Source organism: Ictidomys tridecemlineatus, chromosome 3 (genome assembly GCF_052094955.1).
Source record: "Ictidomys tridecemlineatus isolate mIctTri1 chromosome 3, mIctTri1.hap1, whole genome shotgun sequence".
NCBI lineage: Eukaryota > Metazoa > Chordata > Mammalia > Rodentia > Sciuridae > Ictidomys > Ictidomys tridecemlineatus.
Genome location: NC_135479.1, coordinates 154,206,719 through 154,227,232, shown reverse-complemented (window position 1 = coordinate 154,227,232; position 20,514 = coordinate 154,206,719). Strand labels below are relative to the sequence as shown.

Genomic DNA, 20,514 nt, shown 5'->3' with positions numbered 1-20,514 from the left:
AAGTCCAAAAGATCTCGATTCCTCTGTTTCTCTTACCTACAATGGTATGTTCGTCTTTCCAATCCTACAAAGCAGATATGTCCTCACATGTCTAGTGACAACTAGATGATCTTCTCATAGCCCCAGATTCCCAAGTCCTTTCCCACCCACCACAAGCCACAGCATCCCTTAACTTTACATAACCAACCGTTCTTGCAAAATCTTCATAGAAATGGCTCTGTGATTCCTAACCTCTGATGTTATGCCTGTTTTATTACCTCTAAGTCAAGAACAAAAATAGATCACTATATGCACATAAACTGTTCTTGCAAGATTGACAACAAACCTTCAGATTGACCAACTAGGTGTTTATGACAACGAGGATGAAGTTCGGCTTTGTGTACAGTAAAACCCAAAATAGCAGTGCCATGAATAAAATAGTTTATTCTCTTATACAAAGTCAATAGGTAGATGGACTAGGGTTGGTAGGGCAGCTCCATGGTCATCAGGCCCAGGATGCTTCCATCTTTCTTTTTCCATTTTTTTAAAATCCATCTCAGTGAATAGTCTTCATCCTCAAGGGTCACTCATAGCTCAAGTTGGCTGCTGGACCTCCAGTCATCACACCAATGTTGCAGTCCAAGAAATGAGGAGGAAAAGCAGAAAAGCACCCTTCCTTTCTCTTTCAAAAAGTTTTCCAGAAAATATCACAGATGATATGCTTATATTTCATTTGCCAAAACTCAACAGGGAGGTGGGCAGGTAGGAGTGAGGAGATTCAGCTATACCCTATGTGGTTCTCACTCCCCCAGCAGTTTAGGCCAGACATGTTCTTATTGGAGTAGTAGGTAAAACATGAAGGACCTCACAAGACCCATGCTGAGATGGTACACTGCCACTGCTGCCTCATTTTATTGGCCAAAGCAAATTACATATGGTGGATAAGCATGTACACTCCTTACGGAAAGGACTTTGAAATCCGCTGAAAGCTTACATGGGTAAAAGGGGATGTGAATATAATCAGTGGCCACAAAGAGAAAGGGTAGGACCACAATGGACCAGGCAACTTGCAATCTCTGCTGTCTTTTTCAGTCTATTACAGAATTGAATTACAAGACTCCTTCACTTTCAATATGCTATCATAAACATGAAAAAAAATCTAATACAAAATCTAATAAATATCTATGATATTTACTAATGAAATTATTTATTAATTCATGTTAGATGACTAATAGAGTAGGCATTAATCTTAGCACTGGTCCTATTATTTACTATTGGCTAGATGTATAACAAGCTTGATTCCTTTTCTTCCAAAGCTTTCAGACCATTTTCCAAGCTCTGTACAAGTTACCATGACCTTCAGACTGAACACTAGACAATGGAATGCAAGTAGAAGTAACTGCTACTCCAAGTCTGGCCTGTAAAATCCTCCCACATAAAATCCTGCTGCCTTTTCACCAGGTGACTACAGAGTACTCTGAGGAAATCAGAGTCATAGCATAAAGAGGATAAAATGCTAGCTTGGAGCAATACCTGTGGAACCACTGTCTCAGACCCACCAACTACATTGGAGTGTGATTTGAGTAAGAATTAAACTTTTTCAGTGGGCAACCAAGAATCTAGGATGAAAGCACCACCTAATTAGAGTACTGGACTAGTGTAGTATCTTCCAGTATTAAGCATTCATTTTCTCCCCTACAGTTTATTGAAAACAAAACTAGTAGCCCAAATCACTCACAACTTTACATAAAAAATGATTCCTTTAGCTGGGCTTGGTGGTGCATGCCTATAATCCCAGTGACTTGGGAGGCTGAGGGAGGAGGACCACAAGTTTGAGGGTAGTCTCAGCAATTTAGCAAGGCCCTAAGCAAATTTAGTGAGACTCTATCTCAAAATAAAAAATGAAAAGGGTTGGGGACATGGCTCAGTGGTGAAACATCCCTGGGTTCAATCTACAGTATGGAGGGAAAAAAAAGATACATTTAGGTAAAACAACACTTATTACTACAGGATTACCATCTGAATCAGCAGCCTTTCAAGATATTAGGGCTTTACCAATATCCCACCCTTTACCCCCATTAATCCATTCCAATCTGTAACTTGGAATATAAACAACAAATAGTACTGAGACACTTAGAGCTCTAAAAGGTCAGGGGACCTTCAGCATTGTCTCCAAAGACACTGGCAGTTCCTTAGTTGGGAACAATTTATAACTTCTACTAAAATGCAACTATTGCTAAAAAAAGACTCTAAGCCATTCACTTAGGATTCAGTCCAAATATGCAATGTGACTGCCCTGGTACTTGCTAGCAAGAAAAGAAAAGGACAGAAGGTTCGCTACTGGCCAACTTGCAGGCAGTGTTTATAGTGGCTCTAGCCATTGCAACTTTGATAGCATCTCAAGTGGGCAAAGGAACCAAGAAGCTGGATGAAAGCACCATCCAAAGGACTCAAGGGGTGTAGAAAAACTGCTCAGCATTGTTGTTTGAATTGCTGAGCCATCTTCTTCTTTAGGCTGGGAAGCAGGATTGTTTTACTTTGTCTAATAAGCATTCACTGAAGGAAAGGGAAGAATAGACAAAGCATCCTTGACATTTATGACAGCAAACACCAAGCTTTTGCACATGTGTATATACTGTATGTAAAGAGACTGAAACAGCTTGCCAACTTATGTCCATTCTCATAAACGCTTAGGTACGAAAGTGTACTTCAGCTAGATGTTGAACATGAGGCTGATTACAAATGGCTGTTTTCTTATGATGTCATATCAACTGACTTCCAGCTCTTCTGATTTTTATTCTCTAGGAAGAAACATAATAATAACAATAATATTATTAATGATGATGATGATAATAATAATAATAATAATAATGACAATGCAAGAAACAAGTCATCTGAATCATGGAAACATGGAAGCAAACTCTTGAGAAGTACCAGCAGCCTCTTAACCTCCTGCTGGAATTTCAAGGAGTGTGCTAGGCTAGGACTCTCTTGGTTCAAAATCATAACAAAGCTCTGGCCCCAGTTCTGTGGACACCTCTGCCAGGTCTTCCAGTTGTTCACCAAGCCTAATGTTAAAGAATCGGCTGAGGCAGCAAATGCAATGTATCATGAAATGTGTCAAGCTCACTCCAGCACAGAAGGAACTCAAAAGTCTCCCAGTGATGTTTGCTTCCTACTGAGTCTTACCAGTTCAATCCTCAGTTCTTACCTGCAACCATTTATCCTCTGGGAGAAAGCAAATCCCACGATGACCAGAATGACCAAAAGAAGAGAGAGTTTCGCATAGAGAATGATCAGCAGAGTTGAACCTGGAGATTCTGGTGTTCCGAGAACTTTAAATGTAGGTAACAGTTAAAAGTCTGTTGGAAGATTCTTATAATTCACAAATTGGAGTCAACGGTTTAAAAGAATACTTTAAAAATATTCCTAAAAGTTCATAGATTGTCAAAATTTGTAAAATTCTAAATTATATTTCAAATATTATTAATGTATCATTATTTCATGACTGAGTTCAGGAACCACATCTTTGTTTTGTACTTGGTACATTTTAACACATATTTTCTGAAAGAATAAAACTATTCTAAGTATTTTTAATTGTTCTAAATATTTAAAGAAAAAGAAAATTTCCCTTGCATAGTTTAGTCTTATTCTGAATATTTTGGGCATGATCCGATAACACTCAACACAGTGAAATGATTTTGTCACTGAGTAGATAGAACCACTTTAATAAAGTGTTTTATGTCTTCCTACTTCCGTTTTACTCATCTGTAAAATGCCCCCTGGGATTTGTTTAAAAGATAAAAGCAGACTAATCGGATCATTATTCTGCAATCTTTTCTTCTGTGAAAAGGCACAATGAGGGGATAAGAAGACAATATGATAAGGATGCTGATTCATACTGGAGATGGGGGATCATGGAAGGAATAGATGAACTTTAGACAGCGCAAAAGGGAGGGAAGGAAAGAGAGGGGTACAAGGATAGGAAAGACAGTGGAATGAGAAGAACATCATTACCCTAAGTACATGTATGAAGACATGAATGGTGTGACTCTACTTTGTGTTCAACCAGAGATATGAATGTGCACTATAATTGAAATGCATTCTAGTGTCATATATAACAAATTAGAATAAATAAAATTTAAAAATTTTTTTAAATAAATTTTTTAAAAAGGACAATATGAATGCAGTCCCCCAAAAGCTCAGAGTCTAACTGGAGAAGTCAAATTTACACAAATGAAAGAGAAGTCATGAGAGAGCAAATGGTGCTGATGAGCATTAGATTATAAACCATCTGAGGAATAAGAATGGTTCATCAACTCCAGGGGTCAGAGAGAAGTGGGATTTAAACTGAGCTTTGCTGTCTGCAGTATTAAACAGGTTAAGAGAAGAAGGAAGGATGTTTCAAGGGAAAGGAACAACTTAAAGCTTTGAGGATTTGGGGCATAGAGTGGAAAATGTAGAGACAGGGTTTTCTGATAATCAGAACCTAATTGTGCAATTATTTGTGTCAGGTATTGTGACAGACCTTAGTGACGTAGAATTGGAAAAAAAAAAAGTGGTTCCTATTTTCGAGGAACTTACAACATACTGGAAGTCAAAGACATCTGTAGTTGTGATACACAGAGAAATATAATGTCTTTGTTACCTGGCTCCTGGCACATAACTTCTAAAACCTTGGAAATACCACTATAGTCAGAGTATCTTTTGTATGCTAGCAAGATGACAGGTGTCTGGAAGACCTTATATATCTTCAGAATGAGGGTTAGTTATCAGAAAAGGTAAGGCATGATTAGAGTTGTAACATTCAGCCCCCATCACCACCACAACCACCATCACTGAGCTCTAAGGAGGCTAGAGATTGAGTTAATCATCAAACACCAATGATTTAGTCAATCAAGCCTATGTAATGAAGTCTCCATAAAGACAGTGAACAATGGGGTTTGGATAGCTTCTGCATTAGAAGACATATCCAGGAGCTGGGAGAATGGCTTTCTCTAAGATGGTATGGAAGCTCCAGGCCCCTTCCCCTGTACTTTGCCCTAGGTATCTCTTCCATTTGGCTGATCCTGTGTTGTTTCCTTTATAATAATGAATAACAGTAAATAAAATGCCTTCCTGAGTTTTGTGAGCCATTCTGGCAGATTATTGAATCTGATCGGAGGAATGTGGGAACTCCTTGAATTTATAGTCAATTAGCTGTAAGTACAGGTGGCAACTAAAACCTGTTACTGGTGTCTCAAGTGCGGGCAGTATGTGAGACTGACTCCCTAAGCTGTGGGATCTGTGCAAATCCCAGGAGTTAGCATCAGAGTTAAATCGAATTTCAAGACACCTGGTTAATACCTGGAGATTTAGAGTATTGGTTGGTGTGCAAAGAAAAGAACCATGCTCATTTGGTGTCATATTGTGAGTGAAAATAGTTCAGAGCCATCAATGACAGACATATAGAAGTACCCTGACAGAGGCACGCATGAAGCATTACGTCAATACAGAGAAGAAATAGTTGACTAAGCTTCAAGTTAAAGAAAAAAAAATCATCCCAGAGGAGCAATGGCAAACTAAGTCTCAAAACCTCAATAGGAATTGATCAAATGCAATGCAAGAAATGAGCACAGAGAAAGAAGCACACTGTGGGGATGTTGAAGCTGAGTGTAAAAGGCAACAGAGAAACAGAGCAGAATACTTTTGAAAAGCCGAAAAGGATCCATATACCTGGGGTGCAGACTGGAGAAGAGTGAGACATGAGGCAGAGAAGAGCTGCTGTAGTGCAAGCTGTCAAAGGGGTTTAGCTTTCCATGAAGCCAAAGGAGCCCTGGGGGTCATGTAAGTAGAGGAGTGGGACATTTTTCATTTTAGAATGGTCCTTGTGAAATAATCCAGGGAATAAATTGAAAGTAAGTAAGCTAAGGGCCAGTAGTCTTGCTCTAAAGCCATATCAATAATCTTGGTGAGAGATGATCATACAAATACTAAGATAGAAAGAGAAGCTTCCATATTTAAGAATGATTTCTAAGGTCAAATCAATAAAACAGAGTGACTGGTTTTGAATATGAGGAATAAGAAAGAAGGATGTTGTAGAATCTGTTTAAGTTTCTAGCTTAAGAAATTTATCAAGTTATAAAGTGCATGTATGAATATGTAACAATGAATCCCACTATTGTGCATAATTATGATACACAAATAAAAATATGGAGAAAAGAAAATAATTGAAGAGAATGTACAGAAAGATTTGTACAAAAGAATGTACAGAAATTTAAATTTATAAAACAAACGTGCAGAACTCATGAAGGGGTAGAAATATTTGAGTTTCTCTTGATGCATCTAAGTAAACCTGTTCAGTTTCAAGTTGAGAGAGCTAAGAAGCAAAATCTGGGCAAAAAGAAAACACAGATTTGAGAGTTAAGAATTAGCTGATAGATGAAGCAATGGGTATAATTTTGAGGTTATTCGAGGAACATAGATAAGTGAGAATCAGGTCAAGGATGTAACCCATAGAAATACTTTCATTCATAGAATGAATACATGAAAACAAATAAGTCAACTGAATGTTAAGAAGAGAACCAAGAGATGGAAAATAAAATCAACATACAAAAATCAGTAGCTTTCCTATATGCCAACAATGAATTTTCTAAGAAATCAGGAAAATAATCCCATTCACAATAATTTCAACAAAAATAAAGTACCTAGGAATGAAACTAACCAAGGAAATGAAAGATGTCTACAATGAAAATTTTAGAATATTGAAAGAAGAAATTAAATAAGACACAAGATAGAAAGACTTCCCATTTTCATGGATAGGCAAAATTAATATTGTTAAAATGGCCAAATAACCAAAAATAATGTACAGATTCAGTGCAATCTCTATTAAAATACCAATGGCAATCTTCATAGAACTAGAAACAGCAGTCCTAAATTTCATTTGGAAGAATAAAAAATGCACTATAGCAAAAGTAATCCTAAACCAAAAAAAAAAAAAAGCAATGCTGGAGACATCACAATACCTGATCTGTACTTATACTACAGACCTATAGTAACAAAAACTGCATGGAACTAGCATAAAAACAGACACATAGGGCTGGGGATGTGGCTCAAGCGGTAGCGCGCTTGCCTGGCATGCGTGCGACCCGGGTTCGATCCTCAGCACCACATGCAAAACAAAGATGTTGTGTCCGCCGAAAACTAAAAAATAAATATTAAAAATTCTCTTTCCTCTCTCTCTCTCTCTTAAAAAAAAAAAACAGACACATAGGCCAATGGTACCAAACAAAAGACACAGAAACAGATTCACACACATCTACAGTCATGTGATCCTTGACAGGGGTGCCAAAAACAGACATTAGAGAAAATACAGGCTTTTTAACAAATGGGCTGGGGAAACTGATTATACTAATATAGAAGAATGACACTAAATCCTTATTTCTTTACTTTGCCCAAACATCAACTCAAAGTGGATCAAAGACCAAGGAATTAGACAACAAATTTGGTAACTCATTAAAGAAAATGTAGGGTCAACACTCTAACATATAGGCATAGGCAATGGCTTTCTCAATAAGACTCCTAAAGTTCAAGAAATAATACCAAGAATTAATGAATGAATGGCATCAAATTAAAAAAAACTTCTGCACAGCCAAGAAAATAATTAAGAAGGTGAAGGGAGAACCTACAGAATGGGAAAATATCTTTGCTAGCTACTCTTTGGACAGATAATAATATTAAAAAATAAAAAAGAAAGGAATGTCATATGTTGTGAATATGATATTTCATATTTCATATACATACATACAATTGGTATGTATACACAATAGAGTTTTATTTAGTCATAAGGAATGAAATTATGTCATTTTCAGGAAAATGGATAGAACCTGAGAGCATTATGTTAAGCAAAGTAAACCAAACTTGGAACATCAAGGGTCCTGTTTTTTTTCCTCATATGTGAAAACTGTAGAGGAAAAAGGGAAAAAGGTTGCAGGGAGGGTCTCATGTCTCATGAGTAGAATAGAGGAAGGGAACCAGAGGGCATAGAAAAGAGAAATACAGGGAAATGATATTAACCTAATTATAATGCTATGTCATGTGCATTAATCTCACTATTATGCATAATTATCATTCATCAAAAAATATACAGAGGAAAAAGGAAGAGAATCAAGTGAGAATGGGAGGGAAACACATGAGAAAGGAGGAGTGACCATACTGAATATTATAAAAAAAAATCAACTATTAAGAATTAATAAATATTGTTTAAAGTTACCAATTATTCAACATCATTGAATGGTAAATATTTAACAGTAATATTTGTGAAAACTTACAATAAAGCTAATTAAGCTAACAAAGAAAAATTTATAGTTTATTTGACATTTGGGGAATATTTGATGCTTTTTGTCCAACTACTTTCTGGGACGGTAGACATAAAGGAATAAATGTCAAGTGATAGATGTGAGGTAATATAAAAGAGACAATAAATGTAGGTTTCGTTTTGTAAAGAATCTTGGACATGAATACAAGACAAGAGCTAGAGTGAAGAAGTAAGAGCATCAAGTTCTTAAACAAAAAACAAACTAGAAAAATTACAAACCAGGAAACAGATCTATGGATAGACTCCTCTTGCCAGTCAAATGGGAGACTAAGCAGGTCATAATAGATACGTGTCTATCTGAATAGTGGCACATACTCCCAACTATCACTGTGTCACTGTCATAGAATTGTCTGTGTGATAAAATCCCCCTCTGGTGTCCAAATAGTCTGTGCAGCTGACTTGTCTGCAACTGCCTTTAATACCCCAGTTCCATTCTGCCCTGAAATCAGGGACTTCAGGGGACACTGAAGAGATGTAAGGGAAATCATGCTTCAATCTTAACATAAGAAATATGAAATTTAGAGACACTTAATTCAGTCACAAATCTGATGATCTGAAATATCATATTCACAACATATGACATTCCTTTCTTTTTTATTTTTTCATATTTATTTTTTAGTTTTTGGTGGACACAACATCTTTATTTTTATTTAGTGCTGAGGATTGAACCCAGTGCCCCATGCATGCCAGGCAAGTACGCTACAGCTTGAGCCACATCCCCAGCCCAACAACATATGATGTTCTTTACCTAAGACTTGGAGGTGATATCCACGACAGAAATTCCCATGATATGTTGCCATTTGACACCTAAAATATCCATCATGAGTGATGGCTGTTGCATAAATCTGAAGGTGAGGACTCTGGTCAGGTCTGGAGGCCCAGGTTATTCTCCTGTCAACACAGCTGGTTTTGATGGTCTGGTTTGTTTCCCTGTTGTGAGCAATTTTGCACGAAGGCTTGTTTCTGAAGCGTATTTGCCATGTTGTTATCAGTACTCTTGTCAATGAAATACAAGGGCAATAGAGCACCACCTTGGTACCCATCTGCACAGACAGTGAAGTGGTAACTGGACACACATGCATACATACACAAGGAGAATGAGAAAAGAAAGCCTTGATAAAGGACCTGTGTGTGTGATTTATCCACCGCACATTACATAAAGTCCTAGTACAACATTGCTTAGCTGGCGACCTTACTCCAGAAATACTAGATTTACATAAGAAATTAACATTCACAAAATATACGTAATGTACTAAAGGAAATTCAGATATTAACAATTTTTCTCCTGTAGTATGAATTATTAGGGAAACTATGCATTATAAAATATGTTGAAATTAAATCAGGAGTTTCAATGTCTAGAAACAGACATGAAGACAGAATTCTAAATTAAATGACAAAGATAATGTTCTAATTCTAATATTTTGGCAGTGAGCAATACTGATTTGATTGTACAATTCATACTCGTAGGGAGATAAATAAAATGGAATAATTATCAGGTTGTGATCTCCCCTTGAGGTTTGATGAGTACAAAACTATCAGTAACATTAAATCTAAATGCCTGTTACTAAGGGTGCAATTCCAGACAACATAAATGTGGGAAGTATGTGGCATTTTTACTAAAGTTAAATAATATAGCATTTAGATTGAGCGTGATGGAATTTTTTAATTTTTATAATTTACAAATCACAAGTCAGTAAAACCAATATATCTTGAAATAATATGCAGTTTCAGCAGTTCAGCCATTCCATGAAAATGAAAAAATGATAATGCCTAGTGAAAAGAGAACTTCAAAATATTTATTTATGGTAAAAAAAGTAGTTTGGTGTATAAAAAAATGAAAAACTTTCAGTTTTTACTGTAAATGTGTGATATTATCAAACATAGTATCTGGAGAAGTTTCCCTTCCTTCTTGTTTAGAGCAACATATATCCACAGATAAATGAATTATGACGTGTGCTCACATATTTTGCTGCAGCATGTTCAATCCAGTTCTCAGAATTAAATATAAAAGTTGACCCCTTGTGTCCATGTTTTAAAGCAAAACTTGAGACCTGTAACCTACAAACATCTTCTAATATAGAATCTCACACTTCCCAAAAACCAGCATAAACTGTCCATGACTGAGCATGGTTTACTGAGAGGTGGTTACTCAACCAATGCACCTGCCTCAACTCACCTGTAACAAAGGTGAGGTCAGTGATGTCATCACTGTAACACAGGCAGAGCGGCTATGGTGGAGCAAACCTTTTGTGGGAATGAAACTTTCTTACCCTAAAATCTACAATTAATATCTGTCCTTTCCTGTTTTAGTATCACTCTCTTTTCTGGGTACTCAAGCCTTTGCATTTTGTGGTCAACTAAAGATCATGTAACTAGATGAAGAAAGAGATAGGACTTGAACACAGTCCTGACAGAAAGTCAAACCCACGCTCTTCCCACCACTCTAACTTGACACAGGTGTAGCAGCAAGTAAGACTGTACCTTGTTCAGGGAGCAAGTAGTGGTAGTGTCACTTGGGACACCTCATAACAAAACACAAAGATTGCCATATTCTAAAGCCAGACAAGAGGCTGCCCATCAGCCACTGTTTCTAACAAAGTTCACCTCTCCATCCCCTCAGTGCTGGCCCTCAATAAGGAAGCATATTACCTTCCATAGGGGGTAATGTCATTTGCTGTCCAAACAAGCAAGAACTACTTGAATCTAGAGAACATTTAGAGAAGAGTAAATGAGATCAATTTGATGTGCTCAAATGAAGGGGAAGCCAGTATTTCTCCATATTCTCCTTCAACATGAGAGACAATTGGTTAACCATCATATAATTATATAATCATTGCAAAACACAAATTAGAAGTTATGCTATCTAGTAATAAAACTATGTTAATATGTTGAAAACCATATTCAGAAGGTATTAATCAAAGGTTTCACATTTTTCAGACACCTAATCTAAGATTTCATCTCACTCCAGTCAAAATGGCAATTATCAAGAATATAAGCAATAATAAATGTTGGTGATGATGTAAGGAAAAAGGTACACTCATATATTGCTGGTGAGACTGCAAATTGGTGCAACCACTATGGAAAACAGTATGGAGATACCTCAGAAAACTTGGAAAGAAACCACCATTTGACCCAGCTATCCCACTCCTTGGTTTATACCCAAAGGACTTAAAATCAGCATACTACAATGACACAGCCACATCAATGTTTATAGCAGTTCAATTCATAATAGCTAAACTTTGGAACCAACCTAGATGCCCTCAGCACATGAATGAATAAAAACACAGTGATATATATCCACAATGGAATATTACTCAGCCTTAAACAAGAATGAAATTATGGCATTTGCAGGTAAATGGATAAAACTAAAGAATATCATGTTAAGTGAAATAAACAAATCCCTCAAATCCAAAAGCCAAATGTTTCTCTTAAAGTGGATGTTGATCCATAGTGGCGTTGGGGAGATAGAGAATAATTAAAAAACTTTGGTTTGTATAGATGGATGTGAGGGGAGGGGTGGGCTGTAGGTATGGGAAGGATGGTAGAATGAGACAGACATTATTACCCTATATACATGTGTAATTACACTACTAGAGTGACTCAGTACCATGTACAACCAGAAGAATGAGAAATTGTGCTCCATTTGTGTATAATACGTCAAAACACATTCTACTATCATGTATAATTGGATCTTTTTAAAAATAATATCTTAAAAACATGAATATACTTTTAAAAATACACATTCAAGTCAATTTATTATAAGTGTAGAAGGGAGCATTAAATGAAGAATAAGCAATAAATATTGGAGGAATATACTATGCTGATTTTAGTTCTTTTGGATAAATACTAAAGAGTGGGTTGGCTGAGTCATATTCTGGTTCCATTGCTAGTCTTTTGAGTAATATTGATACTGTTTTCCATAGTGGCTATACTAGTTTGCAGTACCACCAACAATGTATAAGTATAAATTTTCCATAACATCCTTGCCAGCATTTTTTATTGTTATAGCTCTGACTTCCCTTTCTTGCCATTCTAACTGGAGTGAGATGAACTCTCAATGTACTTTTGATTTGTATTTCCCTAATTGTTAGGGATGTCGAACTTGTTTGTATACTTGTTGGACATTTTGTGTTTCTTCTTTTAAGAAATATCTGTTTAATTCTGTGTGTGTGTATGTGTGTGTGTGTGTGTGTGTGTGTGTGTGTGTGTTTAATTCTTTTGCCCATCTATTGATGATGCAATTCACAATAGCCAAGTTTAGAACCAGCCCAGGTGACTCTAAACAGATGAATGAATAAAGAATATGCAGTATATATGTACCATAGTGTTTTACTCAGCCAAAAAGCAGAATGAGTTTATGGCATTTGCTGGTAAATGAATGGAACTAGAGAACATTATGCCAACTGAAACAGGCCAGACTCAGAAAGTCAAGGGTTGAATCTTTTCCTAAAAAGTGGAAGCTAGAGCAAAATTAGGGGAAACTGAGGGGACTCCATGAAAATAGAGGAAAGATCAGTGGAATAAAGGACAGAGATTGAAGGGGAGAGAAGAGGGACAGGAAAAGGGAGAAACTGAGGAATGAAATCAATCAAAATATGCTGTGTACTTATGTGACTATACCAGTGAATTTCACCTTTAACCTTTAAATCACCAATTTAAAAAAGAAGGAAGAACAATAGAGGTAGAGTAACAGGAGAAGGGAGGAAGGGAGGCAAAGAGGAAGCACTAGGGAATGAAATTTAAAAATTATATTTCATGCATGTATGATTATGTAAAAATAAACCTGATTATTATGAATAACTATGATGCACTAAAAAACATTTTCAAAAAGGAGAATACATTGCATTCTAAAATATGGCTTTTTAAAACAAATTCTTCTAGACACCTCTTTAGAAAGAGAAGAGTGATACAATGGAAGCTGAAAAGAACAACTATGAATAAAATTTCACCATATTTTCTTTCTTAACATAACTCTTTTAAAATAATGAGAAACAATCAAACAAATTTTAACAACTAGAAGAATTACTAACCAGGAAGCAGATCTATGGATTGACTCCTGTTGCCAGTCTGGTGGGAGACCAAGCAGGTCATGGTGGACAGATTGCCATCTGGATAATGGCACCTACTCCTGGTCGTCACTGTGCCATTGTCCTGGTATTCTTTCCCAGTGACACAATCCCCCTCCGGGGCCCAAAAAATCTGTGCAGCTGGCCTGCCTGCAATTGCTTTGCACTCCACAGTTCTGTTCTTCTCCAGAGACAGGGTCACTTCAGGGGGCACTGCAGAGATGGAAGGAAAATCATGCTTCAGTCTCAACATACGGTCATGGGATTACAGAGACATCTGTTTCAGTCACAAATCCAGTTAACCCAAAATATCACAGTAGACGACATTCTTTACCTAACACTTGGAGGTGATATGTATGTTCAAAATTTCCATCAGTTGCTCCCATTTCACACCTGTAATCCCCTTCATGTGAGATGGACACTGGATGGATCTGAAGTTCAGGATTCTGGTCAGGTCTGGAGGCCCAGGAGATTCTCCCATCAGTACAGTTGTTGTTCCCGGTCTGATTTGTTTCTCTGTTGAGGGAAATGGTGCACGAAGGCTTGTCTCTGAGGTGTATTTTCCATGTTGTTATTATCAACACTGATGTTGGTGGAATACGAGGGCAACAGAGCACAGCCTTTGTACCCATCTGCACAGACAGCCAAGTGTTATCTGGACACACACAAGGAGAATGAGAAAAGAAAACCTTGATAAAGAACTTTGTGTTTTCAATTTTTTTACAGAAGACTACATAAAGTTGTGCTAGAACCTTGCTTTCCTGTTGATCTTATTCCAGAAATATTAGACTTATACAATAAATTAACATTCACAAAATATATATAATATACTATACCAAATCCAAATGTTAATCAATTTCATTCAGTATTATGCATTATCATGGAAAGAAAATGCATTATAAATATGTTGGAATTAAATCAGAGTTTTGAAACCTGAAGACAGACTGACAGAAAAAAGAGTTCTAAATAAAATGACAATTTAGGACAAGTAATGTCCTAAATCTAATGTTTTAGTGGTGAGCAATGTTGGATTAGTCACACAATATATGCTCCTTGGGAAACAAAAGAAAACAGAATATTAGTTATGTGGTTGTCTCCCCTTGAAATTCGATAAATGCCAAAAAAAAAAAAAAACTGGTAGCATCAAAATTGAATATCTGTCCCTCATGGTAACATTTAAGATAAACATGCATCTAGAAAGTATATGATACTTTCATTAAAAGTAACTCAGATGGAATTCAGGTTGAACTAGTTGGAAACATTTTATATTTTTAGAGAATAACAGACTCAGCGAAATCAACAGATTTTAGTATAATCTGTTATTTCATCAGATTAGTGATTACATAAAAAAGAAAAATGACAATGCCTAGAGATGTCTACATATATTCACTTCAGGTAAAAAAGAAATGTGCTATGTAAATTAAGAAACAAAACCCAAAATTTGTTCTGCTTTGGAAATTTTCATAAAAAAGGATTTTTTTGCAAATGTGTGATATTTATCATAGACTTTGGATATTTTTTCTTCCTTCTTGTTTAGACCAACATATACCCATAGATAGATGAATGATGACCTGCGCTTATGTATTTTGTTTCAGTATGTTCAATCCAATTCTCAGAATTAAATATAACAGTTGACCCCTTGTGTCTATCTTTTAATGCAAAACTTGAGGCCTCTGACCTACAAATATCATCAAACATAGAATCTCACCTTCCCATAAAATAGCATATGCTGTCCATGACTGAGCATGGTTTACTGAGAGGCGATTACTCAACAATGCACCTGCCACAACTCACCTCTAACAAAGATGAGGTCCTTAATGTCATCACTGTAACACAGGCAGAGCAATTATAGTAGAGCAAACCTTTTATGTGAATGAAGCTTTCTTTCACTAAAATCTACCATTAATACCTGTCCTTTCCTGTTTTAGTATCACTCTCTCTTTTGTGTATACAAGTGCTTGCATTTCATGGTCAACCAAACATCACATAACTAGATGAAGAAAAAGATGGAACCTAAACTCAGTCCTGACAGGAAGTTAAACCCATGCTCTTCCCACCACTCTAGCTTGACAGAGGTGTAGCAGCAAATAAGACTGTGCCTTGTTTAGGGAGCAAGTAGTAGTAGGGTCATTTGGGGCACCCAACCACAACATTCAGATTACCATATTGAAAAGTTTGTCATAGGGCTGGCCTGCAGCCAGGCCATCAACCACTGTTTCTAAAAAAGTTCCACTCTCCATCCCCTTAGTGCTGGCCCTCCATAAGGAAGCATATTACCTTCCATAGGGGATAATGCCGTCTGCTGTCCATCCAAGCAAGAACTACTTGAATCTAGAGAGCATTTAAAGAAGAGTAAATGAAATCAATTTTATGTGCTCAAATAGACTAGAAGCCATTATTTCTCCATATTATCATTCAACATGAGAGACAATTGGTTAACCATCACTAACATATAATCATTGCAAAACAGAAATTAAAAATTATGGCATCTAGTAATAAAGTATGTTACTTGACAATTACTTGAAAATTATATTTGGAAAGTATTAATAAATGATTTCCTACTATAGGACCCCTCATTTTGTCATCCATTTTATACAAGGTAACCCTGTATCCCTTCTTCTACCCCCAACTCCTTCTCCAGCTAGGGGGATTGGTACAGTATGGGCATCTAACTGTATATGCCACCACCTAACTAAAGTTGTATGGTCCAGTGATGGGAACCTCACCTAGATGGAAAAGGAGAGCCTTTTCTCAAGGAATTTAGGATCAGAATTGAGAAGAATTCATTTATCTCTCTTCTGTCCCAAAGTTTTTTTTTAATTTAAAAAGGGAGGCAGTGATGCAAAGTCAGAAGGAGGAACAAAGTTGGAAGTCCTCACCTCCTTCAACTTTCTAACTTCACGGTTCCTAAGACCCTTGGGTGAGATGAATTCTTTTCTCATCAAAGTAGTCCTATACACTCTCAAATATGATTACTGAGAGCTTGCTTTATTGTGTTTAAAAAAAAAACAAGATGCAAGAGTGAGAAATTCAAATTATTTTGTTATTATGTGGTACTTGTATTAACCATGAAGCAAAATACTGTTTATGAAAGTATATTCAGGTTAGTCATAAATGCATATTGCAAATTCTAGGGCAACCATGAAAAGTAAAAATAGAAACATATTTGTTATACTAAGAAAGGAGACAAAACAGAATTATTAAAAATGCTCCACTGAAACCATAAAAGGCAGACAGAAGGGGAAAAAAAGGAAAGAGAGCAACAAAAGGAAAACAGTAGAAACTACAGCAGCTTGTAATCCAAATATATCAGGTCAGTTTGAAAATCAATGATCTAAACACACCAATTAAGAGAGAAATTCTTCACTATAGGTCAGACAGCAAGACCCAACTGTATTATATCTATACAAAATTCACATAAATATAAGGATCAATATAGTTTAAATGTACAAGGGAGGAAAAGAGTTACTATGATAATTCTAGTAAAAGAAAGTGTGAATAGTTACATTAATTTAGTTAGAAAAGATTTCAGAACAAGGAAAAGTATCAGAGCTAAAGACAGGCATTGTGTAAGGTTAAAGTGATCAATTCTCCAAGAAGACTTAATATTCTTAACACATACATACCTAACAACAGAGTGTCAAAATGTATGAAACTAAAACTGATATAATATTAAGAATAAATCAAAATGGACAGAACCAACAGGCATAAAATCAGAAAGGACACATATAACTGAACTCAATAATCCCATCAATCAACTCAGTATAACTGACCTCTCTAGACTACTTTCATCAACAAGGGGATACATATTCTGTTCTTAATAGTTTTTAAAATTAGTCTTGTGGATATACATGACAGTGAGATTCGCAGTGGTATATTGATACATGTACATAGGAAAATTAGGTCAGATTCATTTTACTGTACTTTTCTTATCCCACCCCTCCTCACCTCACATCATCTAGCAATCTACTTCCAGTCATATATCCAAAAGATCTGAAATACATATGTCATGTATATCTGCACTATTCTGTTAATTTCAGCATTATTCAAAATAGCTAAGATATGCAAATACTTAAATGTCCATCACTGGGGAAAGGACAAAACAAGTATAGATACATATATATTTTCCACTTCACACACACACATACAACAGAATAGCCTTTTAAAAAGAAGGAAATTTTGTCATTCATGACAACAAGAGATGGAAGTGCTAAGTGAAATTATTATGCTAAGTGAAATAAGTCAAATACAGGAAAACGAATACTATATTATCTCACTTTTTTTAAAGAGAGAGAGAAAAAACTTTTTTAATATTTATTTTTTAGTTTTCGGTGGACACAACATCTCATCTTTATTTTATTTTGTATGTGGTGCTGAAGATAGAACCCAGTGCCCCGCATGCCAGGTGAGCACGCTACCGCTTGAGCCACATCCCCAGCCCATGATCTCACTTTTATATAGAATCTAAAAAGGTAGATCTCATAGAAACAAAGAGTAAAAACGTGGTTACCAGACACTGGAGGTTTTGGGGAGGAACAGCAAAAAGTAAGGTGTTGGTCCAAGGATAAAAATTCTAATTAGACTGGAGGGATAAGTTTTAATGGTCTATTGTACTGCATGGTGACAACAGTTAGTGCATCACTGGAGTAAGAGACATCAGAAGCTGTGTGCCAGATAGTGCACAAATTTATCATTACAGGACAATTCAAAAAGCATCTTACAATTGAATCAAGAGAATCCTTGTCCCTATTTAAAGATGGTTTTATTTTCTTCTAAAAATGTCAAAATGTCACACTTACCAGGTACCATGATAATGATGGAGGTCAGTAACCTCAAAGCCAAAGTATTCTTCAAAGTATGCATTTAGAGTGGTGTTCTACTTAAACACAAATCCACTGTGAATCAATCTCTGGGCTCATTGAATCTCTCCCTTCTTGTCACTTGTGTGTACTCTCAGTTCAACAGGATTACATGTTATTTCTCCTTTTCATTTTGTTTATTGTTATCTTAATTTTCTTTCTGTATGATTTTCGCTGATTAGTCATGGGAAGGAAATACAATTAGTTTTGGTGAGTGATAACGGAAAAAAGCCAAGAATCATTGATTCTCCCATAGCACTAAAATAACAAAATTAATTACATAGCAATTTATGGGATAGGGAAAGTCAATGAAATGAATCTAGCCTGACTTTCCTACATTTGTATATGAATATACCACATTGTATCTCAACATCATGTACATCCATAAGACACTAGTTTAAAAACATTAGAAGCATATAAATTTAGTACCAAAGATGAGGCATCCACCTTGATTTTAAATGTTTAGTGAGTGTATTATAATATTACAAGTGGTTCTTTACCAAGGTGTAACCTCTCTGTGCATTTTATTTAACAGTAATTATAATTTAAGTACTTAAGTATAAATTATATATGATAAAATGCACAGAGAGGTTACACCTTGGTGAACTTGTACATATATACATACACTCACATAAACATTTTCAAAATCAAGGTGGCTCTCATTTTGATTACTCAAAATTTCCTTTATGCTTTCTCACTATTCTGTTTTTTAATTCTTTATTTGTTCTTTTTTAGATATACATGACAGTATAATGTATTTTTATATATTATACATACATGCAGTATAACTTATTCTATTCAATATTCTTTCCTCAGAGGTCAATATCACTCTAATTTATATCATCATTGATTCTTTTTTTTATGGTGCTAGAAATTGAATCCAGAGCCTCACAGAAACTAGGTAAGTGTTCTACCACTAAGCTACATACCCATCCCCACATCATTAATTCATTTTGCTTGTTTTATAAAATCACATATTTAAAATTTTTTACATAGTTCAAGTTTAAATGCTATATGGTAGGTCTTTTTTAGTGAATGTACTATAATTTATTCATCAATTTCTTTGTGGATTTGAATAATCCCAGTTTAAGACTAACATAAATATCGTTTCTATGAACATTCTTGCTTTGCACATGTTGTTTGGTCTATGTACACACTCATTTTCTTGAGTATATACCTATGAGTAAAATTGGTGGTTCATGCCAAGCTAAATAAGAAAAAAGAGAGAAAATGCAAATCCTAAAATTTGTGATCAAAAAGGAACTATCACCATGGACATTTTTGAAATACAGATGGTAATCAGAAACTACTTTGAAAGTCTATCCTCCAATAAAATATGAAATCATGAAGACATCAACAAATTTCTAGAGACTTATGACCCAAATTGAATCAGGAGGATATAGAAAATTTAAACAAATGAATTTCAAGCAATGAAACTGAAGACACCATCAAAAGCCTACCAACAAAGAAAAGCCTAAGACCAGATGGATTCTCAGCTGAGTTCCACCAGATCTTCAAAGGAGAACTTACATTAACACTTCTCCAATTATTCATGAACCAGAAAAGGAGGAAACCCTTCCAAACTCATTCTATGAAGCTAGTGTTACCCTGATACCAAAACCAGACAAAGACACATCAAGGAAAGAAAACTTCAGGACAATATCCCTGATGAAAACAGACACAAATATTCTTAATAAATACTGGCAAATGCATACAAAAACAAATTAAAAAGATAGTATGCTGGGTGTGGTGGGGCACACCTGTAATCCCAGTGACTGAGGAGCCTGAGGCAGGAGAGCGTGAGTTCAAAGCCAGCCTCAGCAATGGCAAGGCACTGAGCAATTCCGTGAGACCCTGTCTCTAAATAAAAATACAAAATAGGGCTGGGGATGCGGCTTACTGGCTGAATGCCCCTGAGTTCAAGACCAAGTACCAAAAATTTTTTTTAAAAAATAGTGTACCATGATCAAGGGGGGTTCATTCCAAGGGTGCAAGTTTGGTTCAACATACAGAAATTAATACACATAATTCATCACAAAAAGACAAGAATCACATGATTATTATCTCAATTATATGCAGAAAAAGCATTTGAAAAAATACAGGACCCCTTCATGCTCAAAACATTAGAAAAACTAGGGATATATAACTCAACTTTGTAAAAGCTGTATATACTAAACCCAAGACCAACATCATTCTAAATGGAGAAAAATTGAAAGCATTTCCTATTAAAAATTGGACAAGACAGTGATGCCCT

The 20,514-nt window shown here is 35.8% G+C and overlaps 1 protein-coding gene and 1 pseudogene across 1 annotated transcript; both read right to left on the bottom strand.

Annotated features, from left to right (window-relative positions):
- Positions 1-415: 415 nt before the first annotated feature.
- On the bottom strand, positions 416-18,461 carry LOC101964566 (cell surface glycoprotein CD200 receptor 2). The gene is made up of 6 exons (XM_078044227.1): positions 18,201-18,461; positions 15,679-15,732; positions 13,736-14,056; positions 13,366-13,614; positions 3,191-3,314; positions 416-2,780 (listed from the first exon to the last, which is right to left on the bottom strand). Exons 1-6 carry the CDS (start codon positions 18,262-18,264, stop codon positions 2,774-2,776), a joined length of 819 nt encoding a protein of 272 aa, XP_077900353.1. The 5' UTR covers positions 18,265-18,461; the 3' UTR covers positions 416-2,773.
- Positions 8,671-9,537, bottom strand: LOC144376414 (cell surface glycoprotein CD200 receptor 1 pseudogene; annotated as a pseudogene).
- Positions 18,462-20,514: the final 2,053 nt, after the last annotated feature.